We start from the raw sequence: 16,868 nt of genomic DNA, 5'->3' as shown, positions 1-16,868 counted from the left end.
CTGCGTGATCTCCAAATGGCTACTACTTTAAACACAAGGATAAAAAACAATATACAAAATTGGCAGCACATTGTGGTACGTACTTGTATTTAGAAATATGTCCATGTTATTCCTAAATGAATGTTATCTGTAATGGGCCGTATATGGCCCACGGGCCGAAGTTGAAACACATGTACGCACACGATCCGGGGGCGGGGCGAGCGCACGAATCCCGTTTCGGCGAAATGTCCGTTCGGCCAAACGTTGATTCGGCCAAACGTCCGTCGGCGAAACGTCTTTCGGCGAATCGTCCGAGTATCGTTAAAATGAAGCATAAGGGTATAGTTTCAGCCCACTATTATGGAAGTTGGTCGTCTGCCTCTGTGTCCTACGGCTGTCTGGCAACCAGTCTAGGTTGTAGTCTACCTTTCGCCAGAATTCAGCTGGGTTAGGCTCCCGCAACCCCCGCAATCCTTTCGAGGATGTGCGGAATGGAAGATGAATGAATGGTTTTGAAGCGAAAACTACAATTCCTTTTGAGGAGGAAAAAGTGGGGCAAGGATCAATGCATAAGCCAGACATATCCCTTTATTTTAGAGATTGTATTTGGGGGTTAGGGGTGAGTGGTTAGTACCTGGGCCTCACAGTTCTGGGGTCCTGGGTTCTCCCCGGGCTTGCGTGGGCTTTTCTTCGGAGACTCCGGTTTCCTCCCACATTTTAAAAACATGCAAGGTAGTCTGGTTGAACACTCTAAATTGCCCCTAGTTATGAGCGTGAGCGTGAACGGTTGTCCGTCTCCTTGTGCGCTGCGATTGGCTGGCCACCCAATCAGGGTGACCCGCACCTTGTGGCCTAAGTCAGCTCCGTGGATTTTTCTTCGGGCACTCCAGTTTCCTCCCACATTTTAAAAACATGCAAGGTAGTCTGGTTGAACACTCTAAATTGCCCCTAGTTATGAGCGTTAGCATGAATGGTTGTCCGTCTCCTTGTGCGCTGCGATTGGCTGGCCACCCAATCAGGGTGACCCGCACCTTGTGGCCGAAGTCAGCTGGGATAGGCTCCAGCACCCTCCACAACTCATGTGAGGATAAGCGGTTTGGAAAAATCAAACAAGCAAGCGAATGTAAAATCCAGTTTTTGTTTGAACTGCTTACATGTGCACATCAGGCTGACGTACCATAATACAGTGTGATGCATGTACTGTATGATTACCAAACCACATTCAGTGGTGTGAGAAAGTATTTTCCCCCTTCCTGATTTCTGTGTTTTTTGAATATTTATCACACGTAAAGGTTTCAGATCATCAAACCAATTTTAGTATAACAAAGAGACAACCCAAGGAAATATAAAATGCAGTTTAAATGATGATTTTATTTACCAAGGCAGAAGAAATTACAAACTTGTCTGGCCCTCTGTGAAAAACCTAAAACTAATAACGGGTTGTGCCACCTTTGGCAGCAAAAATTCAAATCAAGTGTTTATGATAATTTGTCCTGAGTCTTTCACAACACTTAGGAGGAATTTTAGCCCACTCTTCTGTGCAGAATTCTTGCAATTCTGCAATATTAGAGGGTTTTCAAGCATGAACAGCCCGTTTTAGATCACAACACAGCATTTCAATAGGATTTAAATCCGGACTTCGACTTTTTGACTCCAAAACCTTAACTAAGTTTTATTTATTTTAGCCATCCAGACGTGCTCGTGTGCTTTGGATTGTTGTCATGCTGCATGCTCCAAGAGTACTGGAGGTTGAGTGCATGAACTGAGGACCTGACGTTCTCCTTCAAAATTTGCTGGTAGACAGGAGAATTCATTGTTCCATCAATTACAGGAAGTCGTCCTGGTCCTGAGGTAGCAAAGCAGCCTCAGACCATCACACTGCCACCACAATGCTTCACTGTTGGTAGTGTTCTTTTGATGGAATGCTGGGCCATTTTGTCGTCAAATGTAATGGGCCGAACACCTTCCAATAACTTCAACTTTTGACTCAAAGTGCAGAGGATAATAAAGATGTTTTTTGGCAAATATAAGATGAGCCTTTATATTCTTTTTGGACAGCAATGGTTTTTGCCTTGGAACTCTGCCATGGATAGCAGTTATGGCCATTTATGTTTTTCTTATAGCAGAGTCATGAACATTTATCTTAACTGAGACCAGCGAGGCCTGCAGTTCTTCTGATGTTCTGTTTTTGTGACCTCCTGGATAAGCCGTCGTTCCACTCTTGGGGTAATTTTAGCTGGCCGACCACTCCGTGGAAGGTTTGCCACTGTTCCCAGTTCTCTCCATTTGTGGGTAATGGCTCTGACAGTGATTTGCTGAAGCCCCAAAGCCTTGGAAATGGCTTTGTAACCTTTTCCAGACTAATAGATGTCCATCACTTTTTTTTCGCATTTCCTCTTGAATTTCTTTAGATCGTGGCATGATGCTCTGATCTTGTAGTCTACTTAACTTTGTCTGACACATTCTGTTTAAGTGTTTTCTTGATTCAACACGTGGTGGTAATCAAGTGTGGGTGTGGACTGTGAAATTGAACTCAGCCTTCCTACAATTGTGATTAGTCACAGTTATTTTGTGAATTAACAAAGGGGGCAATTACTTTTTCAGAGAGGGCCAGAGAAGTTTGTAATTTTTTCTGCCTTCGTAAATAAAATCATCATTTAGAAACTGCATTTTCTCTTTCCCTGGGTTGTCTCTGTGTCATACGAAAATTGATTTGATGGTCTGAAACCTGTGTGTGTGTGTGTGATAAATATGCAAACAACACAGAAATCAGGAAGGGGGCAAATACTTTTTCACGTCAATGTATAAAAAATAATCATTACCTTCTTGATGAAGATATGATCGTTCTGGATTTTCAACTGCCACATTACCCTGCTTGTATGTCCGATTAAAGTATGCCTGCAGGATTATCACAAGGACAAGCATCATTGAAGTTATACATGAAAAGATCGGCCAAATCATAGAGCCTACGTGTTACGATAGAATTGCTGTTTATTACCGTTTTTTCAGCACATGGTTCTCCTTTTTCCATCGCATTTGCGGCTGGGACACCTTTTCTACTGGCATATGTTGTCGATGCTTCGGCTTTCGAGCCTGAGGCTCTGTGTGGAGATGCCTGCGGCTTGCTTCTGTAAGAAGTGGTTGATCTGGCAGCAGGATGTCGGTCAGGTCCTTCACAGACAGTCACATTACTTATTGACAGCTATCGATCTACAACAGCTATCATTTAGAAAGACTGCTCAGGCCTTAAGTAAAGATGCAAGTAATAAGCACTTTATGTAAAGCCGAACATGATGATCAATGATGATAACACTTGAAAGTGTACGATCAATCCACTGTAGCTTTAAAAGGCAAGACAAGCCTATTACATTCTCGGAAATAAATATCTTCAAGTGAGCATCGTATTGACAACCAGTGTTGTTAGTAAGTTACTCTTGAAAAATAAAAAAGTTAGTTATTTCTACTTCTCTGATAAAGTAATCAAGTTATGTTACTAGTTACTCAATTGAGAATGTAATTATGTTACTTTACTTTCAAAAAGGTGGCCCGGTTAAAGTGTGGTTCGCGCATTGGCGCCATAGTTCTGAGATTGAGGGTTTGATTCCAGGTCCGGATCTTACTGTGGGGAGTTTGCATGTTCTCCCTGGGCTTGCACGTGTTTACTCCGGGTTCTCCGGTTTTATCCAACATCCCAAAAACACGCATGGTAGGCTTGTTGAACTGAACTGAAATTATTGAAAGAATGTGGGCAAAATGAACTTGCAGTGACAGATTATTAAATCCGAGAGATTGAAATAAGGACAATCTGTGACCTTGAATCAAAAGTGCATTGCGTGGATTGAGATATTTTGGTTAGTTATTGTGAATTTAAACATACTAACAGTTCCTGACAAGTCACTGAGGCAAGTAGGCAAGGCTGTCGCCGTTTAACTAGATGTCTTCTTTAATAGCAATCCATTTGATTGTGATGAGGGAATGTATGCTAATGATGCTAATCATGATCTGCTTATTCTTGTAGGTGGGCACTCCTGTCTTTTGCGAGCAAAGCCGCTTGAGTCAACACTGAAATGGCTGTCAGAACAAATAAATATGTGCTGATAAACGAGGCCACAGAGGCTGCAGGACTGAATTACTGGTGCATTTCTTTGTATAGTGGGTGATGAAGTACGAACAAATAGCTCGGTGCAAAAGAATGCACAAATAATGTACCTATTTAATTGTAGAAAAACTGTGTGCACTCAATCTTTACAATACTTCTCTATAAGTGTCCCACATTTAAAACAAGTAATCTGGTATGATTAAGTATAAGTATATATAACAATCACAGAGAGGCAGCCCGGCGACTGAGTGGTTAGCGCGTAGGCTTCACAGTTCTGGGTTCGAATCCAGGTCGGCCTCCTGTGTGGAGTTTGCATGTTCTCCCCAGGCCTGTGTGGGTTTTATAGGGGTACTTCAGTTTCCACCCACATCCCAAAGACGTGCATGGCAGGCTGGTTGGACACTCTAAGTTGCCCCTAGGTATGAGCGTGAGCATGAATGGTTGTTTGTCTCCTAATGCCCTGCGATCGGCTGGCCACCAATTCAGGGTGTCCCCCGCCTCTGGCCTGAAGTGAGCTAGGATAGGCTCCAGCACTCCCCATGAACCTTGTGAGATGAAGCAGTTCAGAAAATGAATGGACGAAAATGAACATATACAATGTTGGTCCTTGTGTGTATGTTGCAATCATTTAATGTTACAAAAGAATTCGTGGCATCAATGATTTATTTATTTTATGGTGAATAAACAGTATCGGGCCTTTTTGCGACAAGGCTCACTTCCTTTTAAAATACAATTTGGTGGATAGGCATAGAAAATAGTAGTAAACTATTTAGCATTTGCTATTTAAAGACTCAAATTATTGTCAACCTCTATCTTGCTTTCAATAGTATAATGAGTTTTGAGTTAACCCATGAGATGAAGGTGAATGATTAATGAACTTTGGACCAACTTGAAGCACATTGTAGTAAACAAAAATATTTAGGCATGTAACCACTATTCCTTCACTTATCCATTCGGAATCAAAACATTAGAGCTTACCGCAGTCTGTGTTTGTATCAGTTCTCTTCAAATTGGCCTTCTCTAAGACTGCCATGTTTAAAACCAGATTCTCTTGGCAAAATTTTGGTGGAAACCGGCAGCTGCGAGGGATCGGATCCTCAACACTGGCCTCCTCAACACTGGCCTCACTGGAAAATACATCTAAATTCAAAATAGAATAAATATGGGGCAAAATCAAGCGGTGTAATGCTGGTTAACATGAAAAAAAAGTGAATCCTCCAAAATCAAAAACGGCAAAGTTTCCATGTTTGGCCATTTTCTTCTGCAATAAAATACTGAATCTCTAAGTCAAACATTACTTATTGATGTAGGGAATCTTGTACGAGTTCCCCTTCCTCGGCTTCTCCTCAGTAAAAGAACTTGATGTCAATTATGTTTAATCATTTAAATTTGTAAGTCAAGTTTTAACTTATTGGCTGCCATTGATGGCCATAGACATTGGATTTTTTTTAAACTAACTATCACTATTTCTAATATGATTGAAATGTTTTCTGTTAATTACAGCACTATGTGTGTTTTGTGAAGGCTCTATGATGTTTGTTGCGACAATTATCACCATACCATACGTACAACTCATCCAGTATCATGAAACAATGTGTATTTGACTTTGAAGGAGCCACTGTACAGAGAGTATGAGTTAGGACATTAGGATAAACAGAACTGATAGTATTTACCGGCACTTTCCTTTACAGTTGGCACTGTTTTTACAGTGAAGATTCTCCGCACTTTGCAGTTGGCAAACAAGGTGATGCCATCAAGGGACAAAAACCCAGTGGCCTTGAACAACTCCCCGGTTAATGACACAAGGTCGACAAACAATGTGGTCCACTGAGACGAGAGAGGAAGAATTTCGGATGGTCAAGGGCGCAGCTGACCTAAAAATAACACCAGAATGTCTGGGATGAGTCAGATACTCACAATATTGCGTTTCACTCCTGCCAAAGGTAGTTTGGCATGCCAAAGTGTGGCAGATAACTCTTTATGCACGGTCGATAAGAAGAGTCGCCGTTTAAGGTGACCGGCATCAGTTATTCTATGGCACAGGCACAACAGGGCACCTTGTGAATGGTTCAGTATATGATGCCATAATCACATACGCAGTTGTCAGTACGCTGTAAAATCAGTACTTAACACACAAAAATGCGAAGGCACGTACAAGAAAAAGAGCATTTCACCTGAATCTAAAAATATGACGCATAAGAAGTACCAAAATTAGCAGGTTGGTGTATTCATGAAGTGCTTTCATGTATTACTGGCTTGGTTTTCCTGAATAAATAAACAAGCCAGTCCAATATGGTATTATTGATAATAATGTCTTACATTTAACTACGGCGAGTACATAGTGGAGAAAACATTCAGTTAGTTTATTGTGCTTAAAAAGATTAAATAGGAACTTCATCGCAATTAATTGTTCGTCTTTTTTATAAGATTGTCAGAGATTGGAAGGTGTTATTTTTACTAAGTAACATACTTTTGTAATATGTAAAGAAAACTCTTGATTTTAATTACAGTTAGGACAAGTTGAACCTTGGTGTATGTAATACTTGACAGAATGTGGCATGAATCTTCATTTGACCTACTTACACAAGCTCCATAGAAAAGTCTTTGCCTTCAGGAATAATCAGTTGAATGGCCAGGAATCTTTGAAGAAGTCCCACTAAGGAATATTAGCAACATTTTAATATTTTTGCAATGCAGAATCAAATGTTTTGCAAAAAAAATGAACAATACACAATATATTATGATGTCATAAAGGCATCAAGGATCGCCATGTACGACACGAAAACAGGAAACAAACAGAATGTTATGAAGTATGGTTCTCTTGATAAGGAGCAGCTGAGCTAGATTTTTTATTAGCCAAGATGTATTGCAGCAAGCTACCTCATCTTTGCACCAAGTAGTATTACTGTAAGCCTCAAGTCACTCAAAGCAATTATTAATGACTTAATTTTCTGTGAACCACAGAAGTGCAAAGAGTACAGTTTGAAGCAGATTTGATGTTCCTGAGTTGTCATTTTCTCAAAAGGTCAAAATCAAAACCCCGACCCCCCACCCCCTCGAAAAAACAATTAAAGATATTTAAAAAACTAATAATTATGATACTATAATTAGGGTGAAGTGAGATAGGTACACCATCTGACAAAGGGACGAGTAGGTTTAACCTGCAAAATTGATTGCAAACAAAATTCCACAGCAGGTCAGCTTTAACGTGGTAGTCTGCAGATTGAAACTAAAAAAAATATACTTTAACTTAGTTATCATTTAAATAAAAAAATAGTAAGCTAAACACATTATTTTGTCAAGGTTACTTTAGCAATAGTGTCAACGTACATGACATTTTCTCGTTGTCTGGCATATGCATTTTCACAGACTTGCTGCTCCCCTCCAGACAGTAAACAAAACCTTTGACTTCTTTGTCATACTCCTGGAAAGAGATAAAACATTCATGCAAAAAAAAAAAATATATATATACATATATATATATATATATATATATATATATATATATATATATATATATATATATATATATATATATATATATATTCTCTAGGGTGATTTGCACAAAAATACATGGTTCTGATATTCAGGGTCTCCATATGTCAATGGTGTGATTTTTACTTAAAATCATGGATTTAATTCATAATTGCCAATTCCGGCTATTGTACCAATGGCTGACTGCACCAGTACAATAAGAAAATACAGGTTTGCTCACTTTTCGTATGGCAGACTGGCCTCCATAAAGTTTCCACTTGGCCACAGGATCTTTTCCTTGTCCACTGAAAACCTCCACTCCAGCTCCCCCCTGCAAAATAGGACAAAAACGAAAATTGAAACCACCGTTCTAAGTTTGCCAACGATTGTGTTCGTTTTCTCGACAGGCTCTGATTAAACAAGTGCTATTCGAGAGTTAAATATTTACCTGATAATTGTGTTTAAACATTTTCCCCACCTGTCGCCTGAATAAAAAGTAGTTGATCAATTAAACCTGTATGAGACAACATTAACTGAATATATGTGAGTGACTGAGTGATTAATAAACATGTGCCGTGTATGGCATTCGTCGCCATGGTAATCTCAAACCACTGGTACGACCGGGGGAGGGGGGAGGGAGGTTTCATACCAACCAATGAACAAGCGCTGCTCACCGCCAATCAGATATGTTTTTACAAGACAGATGCAGCCAATCAATAACAGTTTCATGACTTAAAGCACAGATCTTCTTTGGATCAACCGACCAATGTTTTTACGAGAAAAGCTGTCAAACAAATTTTAATTGAAAACAAATTTGAATTGAAAACAAATTTTAATTGAAAACTAATTTTAATTGAAAACAAATTTTAATTTAACTATTTTTAATTATGGAAAAAATAGTGTAGCATTTGACATGTTTGTGTGCTGATGTGACATCACCCTTTATGCTTAAAAGCACCATTGGCTTTTGAGTACATCATACAGAAATACCTTGAGATATGATCTTAATGCGTTCCGGGACCGAGCTTGTATGTCAATTTACTCGGATCTCAAATCAATTTTTCTCATAGAAATGAACTAAATTAAAAAATCATTGGTTCCCACCTTCTGAAAATACAAGATATTACGATGGAAAAACTTATTTTTTTTGGTTCTAATTCACCACCTACTCACAAAGCAACACATCTATCTAGTGGTTATGATCTTCAGTACTAAAAAGTGACATTACTCAGTGCAGAAAGATGGCACGGACGAGAAAGAGTGAGAGTGAGAGAGTGAGAGTGAAAGAGAGAGAGTGAGAGAGAGTGAGAGAGTGAGAGAGAGTGAGAGAGAGTGAGAGAGAGTGAGAGAGAGCGAGAGAGAGCGAGAGAGAGAGTAAGAGAGTGAGAGAGAGTGAGAGAGAGAGTGAGAGAGTGAGAGAGAGAGAGTGAGAGAGAGAGTGAGAGTGAGTGAGAGTGAATGAGAGTGAGTGAGATTGAGTGAGAGTGAGTGAGAGTGAGAGTGAGTGAGAGTGAGTGAGAGTGAGTGAGAGTGAGTGAGAGTGAGTGAGAGTGAGTGAGAGTGAGAGTGAGTGAGAGTGAGTGAGAGTGAGTGAGAAGGAGTGAGAGTGAGTGAGAGTGAGTGAGAGTGAGTGAGAGTGAGTGAGAGTGAGTGAGAGTGAGTGAGAGTGAGTGAGAGTGAGTGAGTGAGAGTGAGAGTGAGAGTGAGTGAGAGTGAGTGAGAGTGAGTGAGAGTGAGTGAGAGTGAGTGAGTGAGAGTGAGTGAGAGTGAGTGAGAGTGAGTGAGAGTGAGTGAGAGTGAGTGAGAGTGAGTGAGAGTGAGTGAGAATGAGAGAGTGAGTGAGAGTGAGTGAGAGTGAGTGAGAGAGAGTGAGTGAGTGAGAGTGAGTGAGAGTGAGTGAGTGAGAGTGAGTGAGAGTGAGTGAGAGTGAGAGTGAGAGTGAGAGTGAGAGTGAGAGTGAGAGTGAGAGTGAGAGTGAGAGTGAGAGTGAGTGAGTGTGAGTGAGAGTGAGTGAGTGAGAGTGAGTGAGTGAGTGAGTGAGAGTGAGTGAGAGTGAGTGAGAGTGAGTGAGAGTGAGTGAGAGTGAGTGAGAGTGAGTGAGAGTGAGTGAGAGTGAGTGAGAGTGAGTGAGAGTGAGTGAGAGTGAGTGAGAGTGAGTGAGAGTGAGTGAGAGTGAGTGAGAGTGAGTGAGAGTGAGTGAGAGTGAGTGAGAGTGAGTGAGAGTGAGTGAGAGTGAGTGAGAGTGAGTGAGAGTGAGTGAGAGTGAGTGAGAGTGAGTGAGAGTGAGTGAGAGTGAGTGAGAGTGAGTGAGAGTGAGTGAGAGTGAGTGAGAGTGAGTGAGTGAGAGTGAGTGAGAGTGAGTGAGAGTGAGTGAGAGTGAGTGAGAGTGAGTGAGAGTGAGTGAGAGTGAGTGAGAGTGAGTGAGAGTGAGTGAGAGTGAGTGAGTGAGAGTGAGTGAGTGAGAGTGAGTGAGAGTGAGTGAGAGTGAGTGAGAGTGAGTGAGAGTGAGTGAGAGTGAGTGAGAGTGAGTGAGAGTGAGTGAGAGAGAGAGAGTGAGAGAGAGAGTGAGAGAGAGAGTGGGAGAGAGAGTGAGAGAGAGTGAGAGTGAGTGAGTGAGAGACAGAAGACAGGAGAGAGACTTGTCGTACGCGCTCATAACATAAATTTCACTTAAATGAATTAAGATTACAATACATACTGTTTTAATCTTACATTACAATAAATTTAAACCTTCTTGTGCAATAACCGAGGAAGTCTCGTATGTTGGGGCACTCATATGTCTGTGTATTACTTTAGTACATTTCTTGCTTGAAGAGGGTCATTAGTATACGTGTTTATACTGTTATGCTGATAGTATGACACGTGACAGTTTTTTTCTTTAATTTTTTACCAATTAATTGTCTTTACTCGTAAAATGTACACAGAGCCCTGTCGCAGTGGCTTTCTCTAGATACCATCATGCCATTGCTCTAATTTTGGATATTTATTTATATAACTTCATCCTGCGTACCATGAATGAAAAGTGCCCAATGTCAGTGGGAACGATGGTTCATTTGTATGTGAACCACACATTACACTAATCAGGGCGGCTGCCATTGAGGATAGATAGACTTCACATAGTGCATTTCTAGATTTACTGCAATGCAGAGTGAGCCAATGCAACCCAGATTTTTTTTAATGATGAGTCTATTCAATTTAATATTCCCACTTTGAGTTTAAAGAGAGAGCAAGCCACAAACTCAACATTGATCTTCATCCAGGCGGAACAACTTAAACACTGAAAACTCACAGTAATGTAATGAGATCCTTTCTTTCCCAATTCCCATGCATTATTTTTTTTTTCTTCTGTTGAGTCAGTCAGAAAGGTAATATCAATACATTATGTTCTTTATTGAACGGGGGTGCACTGGTGTTGTAATGCCGGAGTGCATTAAATTGAAAGGTGTGTTCGATTTATGACTGGATGTTTTAAAGGAATAATCTGATAAAGAGCTTTAAGATTGAAATCCATAGAAGTAAAAAGCAACTTGAAAGGGAGAAAGCATAAATAAAAAGGTCAAATTTTTGAGTTCATAATAAATAATGTAGGAGTACCTGGATTAAAGCTACATTGCTAAATTAAAATTTTGTAAAAAGCTAGATGAAAATTAGCAAATTTAACAATTCAATTTGTGTTTAAGGTAATTATATACATAAGTATTAGCAAAATTGAACTCATTCTTTATCCCACAGGCAAATGTTTTCTGTATATATTTGTTGTAAAAGGTACCAGCATTGTGATATGGGATGGTGGTGAATGTTTTAACCATACCAAGAAATGTAAAGGTTTGTTTGTCATACCCACTAAAGTGATGCCTGGTTTTAAATAGAAACATTTTAAAATTGCCTATTTTTTTTAGAAATGCGAGGTGTGAGTTGATGATTTGTGTACTTAAGTGTGTGAGCTATAATGGGACAAAGAAGGTGTCTCGTGCTAGGTATAATTAGGTTGAGGACAGATGCACGTCGTGGGGAAACATTCACGTTTGCAGCCATCACACTTAAAACACAGTGTGGTTATTTATCGCGATCAACACAGAAAAAAAGCGTTATGCTTGAAAATTAAGAGACTTATTGTTAATTGCATTGTTACATATGTGATGTCACTCATTAGAGCAACCTCAAAAAGCTTTTCAACTGCTGGAATATGTGTGGCTAAAATTAAACATTATTTGTACCACTTTTAGAACTGTAAGTACAAAAATAACTACCATGATAGTAAAAAGCCGATGTTGAAGTGTAAATAAATACATTTTGATCTTATCTTGTCAAAGATTATCTTTCCACCTCCTAGTTTATGGAAAAGAACATACGGAATCAGAAGTGCATGTATTGGTAAGGTTTGTTAGAAACATAAGGACATACATACCATATTGCATTTTAATAGGAAATGACAGAACCAAACAAGGTATACCAATTACCCTTCTCAAAAACAATTTTAACATAGAGCATGGACCAAAAATATAATGAGTACAGTGGTACTTCTACTTACAAAATTAATTGTTTACTGAAGTTATTTGGTGACTTGGATTTTTTGTAAATAGAGGAATGTTTATTTTATGTAAACTCCCTAATTCGTTCCACAGTCCTCAAAGAACTACCAACTAAACCCTTAAAAATAATTTTGTATGAAAGATGTGAGAAACATACAAAAATGTATGAATGATAAGAACATAATTGATGAATGTATTAAATTTAATAACAAGCAAGCCTAAATATTACTATTTATGCAGGCGCATAAGTGTAAGGTGGAAGCCAAAGTTTAGACAACAACTTCAAGTTGCGAATTCAAACGACTAAATAGCTGCTTTTCTCAGAAATAATCGACTCAGTTGCTGTACGTCCTGCAATTTTTTACTCTATTAAAAAAGTAACAGTCTCTCCATCTTATTGTCCAGTGTCAAACTCTTTGTAAATCACAAATAGGCCATACTACGGAGTCTGCTCTTTTATTGATTACTTCTGCTCGATGTAGTGATGCTAGGTAGCTCACGGTCATATTGCCTTGGAATATCAGTCATGGATGACTAACAGGGCCCAGATCTTCAAAAGACAACCAAAGGTAGGCCAGCAGAGTGTAGGAAGATTGTCAAGCAGGACATAATCTCACCGAAATAATTTCAAAATAAAATAACGGATACAGAAATGTATTGACGTTTTGGGGATTTTGTGACATGGATCTTGTTTTCATATATTGGAACAGTAATTTGCATTACAAATGATTTCATAACCTGGAATGATAAGGGTTTAAAATTGCACCGGGTTAAAGTTGTCGCACAAATAAGTATTTTTGTTTTGCCAAGGCATCTGAACGCAAAACTTAAACCAAAACCTTTGTCGTCATACCATTGCTAAAGCTGGGTTAAACTAAGGACACACATGTTTGTAGTATCTCAGTGTGTAAAGGTGGCACTAAATGTTTGTGTTATGTTCATAGAGTGAACATGTTTCACTTTGGTTATTGATCTTCAGCATCTCACATGAAGACTGATAGCATTTTAGTGTTTCCTGACATTGACATGTCTGTCTTCTCACACTGAAGAAGCCACTTAGTAATGGATGGACTAAATGTATTGTATATGTAGGTCATTGCCACTCGCTTGTATTTTTCAGTTTTTTTCAAACGAGCCTGAACTTCTTTTTCTCATCCATCAACATTATAGACGTCTCATTTTATTGCTTTTTACCTTTGCCAAATGGGAAAGTGCGAGGACTATATTTTTTGTGCTGAAAGCTGTTGTTTCAAACAAAAGCTACACACTTGAGTCCTTGGCACGTGAGCAGAAAGCCTTTAAATTTTGGTACAAAGTTAGTTGAAAAATGAGAATATGAATCTATTTTCTCTTCACCAGTTATTTTACAACTTAACAGAAAGTATCCTGTAACTAGAATTTTGTCTATTTGTTTTTAGAATACAATAGTTCCAGATAAGGATTGCATTTTTTCAGTGACTGTACATACCTTATAGTGCAGAATTAAAGTAAAATTAATTAACCTTATTTTACATAATATAAAGTATGAAACATTATATTCATTGATTTTCTGTACCACATATCCTCATAAGGGTTGCAGGGGGTGCTGGAGGCAAACCCAGCTAACTACAGGCACCAAGCAGGGGACAACACTCATCCCTAAGGGCAATTTAGAGTGTCCAATCAGCCTACCATGCATGTTTTTGGAATGTGGGAGGAAACCGGAGTACCCTGAGAAAACCCACAAAGGACCTGGGAGCACATGCAAACTCCACCCAAGTGGACCATCCTGGATTTGAATACAGGACCCCAGAGCTGTGAGGCCAGCGCGCTAGCCTTCCATCCACCGGGCCGTCCAGTTCACTCACCTCCTTGAGGTAATTCATTATTCTCCGCTAACAGCCTTCACATGGTGTAGGGGTTCACTCGCCTGACTTCGGTGTGGGCAGGCGCGGGCTCAATTCCCGCTGGTGGTGATACGATTGGGACTGCGGATGGCCATTTGTCTCTCTGTGTGCCGTACGACTGAGTGGTGACCAGTCTAGGGTGTAGTCTGCCTTTCACCAGAAGACAGGTGGGTTAGGATCCAGCAACCCCCGCAACACTTTGGAGGATGGGCGGTATGGAAGATGAATGAATGAATCAATCAATCAATTATTCTGCGCTAATATTAGTTTCCGTGAGTTCAGTTTATTAAAACAATATAGTGATTTTAGGACAACTTTGCTCTTAAATCACATAAAAAATCAACTGAAAATGTTTTTTTTTTCAACATACGAGCTAATGATTTGAGGGGGGCAAAACGTGTATCTCAAAGCACCCTTGATTTTTTTGTGTAGTTTTATTTAGACCAAAGCCAGTATTACCCATTGCCCTAAAAAATAAGCAGGGTATAAAATATAAACTTGTGGATAATTAATGTTCTTTTCTTACTGTCCAGGCAGCCACCTCTCACTGTAAACGGTTGTGTAGTATGTATGTTGGGCAGAATGTGAGTTACTGACCTGCAATTTTTTTTAGGAGTTGTTATAAAGATGATTGTGGGAAGCTAAGGCTTGCGTAATTTGCCTTAAATTGGGCTTGGTTGCTTTTCCATGGGCATGTTTGTAGGTTGTCTAATTAGACAGTTCACCAATATCTGATTGTGGTTTGGCTTATTCCAAATGTTTGTAGATAACCACCCACCGGGGGCTGGTGGGTCGACATTTACTTGAAACTTTATGCCTCTTAACTCTAATTACATCATAAAATGTCAATGGGCAAACAATCCATTGTGTATTTGAAAAACGCACAGTTAACTAGACTGGAAATGTTTGGCTTAATAGAGAGTGGGATTCATTCAGAAATTATGAGATTACAATTATAACTACTATTTAAGTAACAGAATTCCTTGTGTCATCGCTGAAAATGGAGAATGCCCACTGTATCATTGATTTATTATGGCACTGGAATGCAAATTTTGCAATACAGAGCATGGCACAATGAAAGGTTCATTAGTGATTTTTTTTCTCTACGGGAGTGCGTTGACACTGATTGGGACAGACAGCATCATTAAAATACAGCTTGGCATGCAACAAGCACTGACAAATGTGGTATGGTGAAATCAGTTAATAAATCACGCTTGTTAGCACGCTTGATTGTGATTAATAATTCATTATTTTCAAAATAATCTGTCCATTTGCATCTATCAAAACACATCAATTAGCAAAAGCAATTTGGGTTTCTCGTACAATGTAAATTGACAAAAACCCACATTTTACTTTTCATTAATGAAACTATGCATGTCGTGATGAAATTTGCATAATTGGACTGGCTATAATCAACCAATTTAAATATGTTCAACTACTTTGCTTTTTGTTTGAATAGCTTTGTTTTCATTATTGGGATAGGAATAGTATTCCAAAGCAATCATTTCTTTTCTGCATCTCAGATGATCTCCATCTATTTCAACCTTTTCCTATTTATCTGCTCTTGACTCTCCACGCGGATGATGTTGGTGGGGGGCGGGGGTCACGCACAACACTGCTGACTCCTTAAAAGACCAAGCATAAGTCAAGCCACGTGCCTTTTTTATTTATTTCTAACCGATTGTTTTCCAACCATCTTGTACAGTGAATTATCAGTCAAACATAGGCATTTCCACCTTCTGATTTGAGTTATTATTTTAAAAATAAATGTCCCATATATGCAAAATGTATTCATTTAATTTGATAATGTAGCATTTAAACTAGAATAAAATAACTTAAGTAAGGCTATTCAACCATTGAGTTACCAAAAATGAAAGGTTTCTGCACAATGCTTGATTGTTAGCACACATTTTGCACAAATTGAATATCTGGGGTTGCGTTGTCAGAACAACTGAGAACTTCCACCAAATTTAATTTTAAATGTATATTTCTTTCTGGGTAACTAAGTTCAGAGCTGCCAACTTCGCCGGAAGTTTACCTGAAAAGGCAACGCAAACTCTAGGACTCCGGACAACCTCCCTAAACTCCGGAAATATAATTTTTAAAGAAGTCACCTTTTTTTAAGAAACTTTTTTCGGAAAAGTACAAAATTTCCAAATCAATTGCCTCAAAATTTTCACCATCGCCACAGCTTCCACATCTGATCGAACCGCACTGTAAACTGGATGAATTTGGTAACACGAGTGCATTGTGAATCATCCGAGATACAAGTTGTAACAAATGATTCGTCTTGTCCGACTTCAGCGTGGCCATTGATTCAAAATCGATTGCATAGGTAGCCTCTATTGCTTTAACAGTTTTGTTTTCTTATTTTTTTCTCATAAGGGAAGTATTATTAAGGCTGCCTAAACCACCAGTCTTGTTTTTAAACAAATCCTATCATTTCTGGGGTTGTTCTAAAGGAAGTAGGCTTACACAGCAATGGTAAGTCTTATCAATATCCCTGCTCGGGTTAAGCGCAAAATGGATGGTGTCACGTTATGTTGGGATTTTGGTGGGTGTGTGCGTGTCTCCCTTGTGTGTGCTGTCTGGGTGATATGTGTCCCTCTAGGCTTCCCTTCTTTTGGTGACCAGGTCTGTTTGATTGATAATTATCCCTTGTGTGTCTATTTATACGTTGCGTCCTGGTATGTCTGGTTGTTGGATTGTTGCTTACATTTGGTCATGTCGTCTCCCTGTCAGGTTTCTTTCTTTGTTTCTGTTAAGTTTGTTTCTTTATTGATTTTTACCAAGTCCCGAGTTTGTATGGATTTTTCTGTTAGTTCTTGTTAAAGCCTTTAGTTTTGTGTTTTACTTCCTGCATCTTTGGGTCCGACTTTGCTGCGCATCCGAGGCGTA

At 39.2% G+C, this 16,868-nt stretch overlaps 1 protein-coding gene across 6 annotated transcripts in view; it reads right to left on the bottom strand.

Moving 5' to 3' along the window:
* The window catches only part of cfap20dc (CFAP20 domain containing), a 102,076-nt gene that overhangs the window by 51,041 nt on the left and 34,167 nt on the right, over positions 1–16,868 (bottom strand). For 4 of the 6 annotated variants that reach the window (XM_077603693.1, XM_077603692.1, XM_077603691.1 and 1 more), the window contains exons 1-9: positions 8,001–8,132; positions 7,794–7,883; positions 7,409–7,502; positions 6,662–6,734; positions 5,996–6,110; positions 5,752–5,905; positions 5,057–5,218; positions 2,978–3,150; positions 2,802–2,877 (exon numbers count right to left, since the gene is read on the bottom strand). In XM_077603693.1, the coding sequence (XP_077459819.1) occupies positions 2,802–2,877; positions 2,978–3,150; positions 5,057–5,218; positions 5,752–5,905; positions 5,996–6,110; positions 6,662–6,734; positions 7,409–7,502; positions 7,794–7,883; positions 8,001–8,021 (958 nt within the window). In that variant the 5' untranslated portion in view covers positions 8,022–8,132. Of the gene's footprint in view, positions 1–2,801; positions 2,878–2,977; positions 3,151–5,056; positions 5,219–5,751; positions 5,906–5,995; positions 6,111–6,661; positions 6,735–7,408; positions 7,503–7,793; positions 7,884–8,000; positions 8,141–16,868 lie in introns of those variants that run through there. The other 2 variants (XM_077603696.1, XM_077603695.1) reach the window with 2 other exon arrangements.

This window comes from Stigmatopora argus, chromosome 6 (genome assembly GCF_051989625.1).
Source record: "Stigmatopora argus isolate UIUO_Sarg chromosome 6, RoL_Sarg_1.0, whole genome shotgun sequence".
NCBI lineage: Eukaryota > Metazoa > Chordata > Actinopteri > Syngnathiformes > Syngnathidae > Stigmatopora > Stigmatopora argus.
The sequence above is the reverse complement of the archived record's forward strand: the minus strand, read 5'-3'. Positions and strand labels throughout refer to the sequence as shown.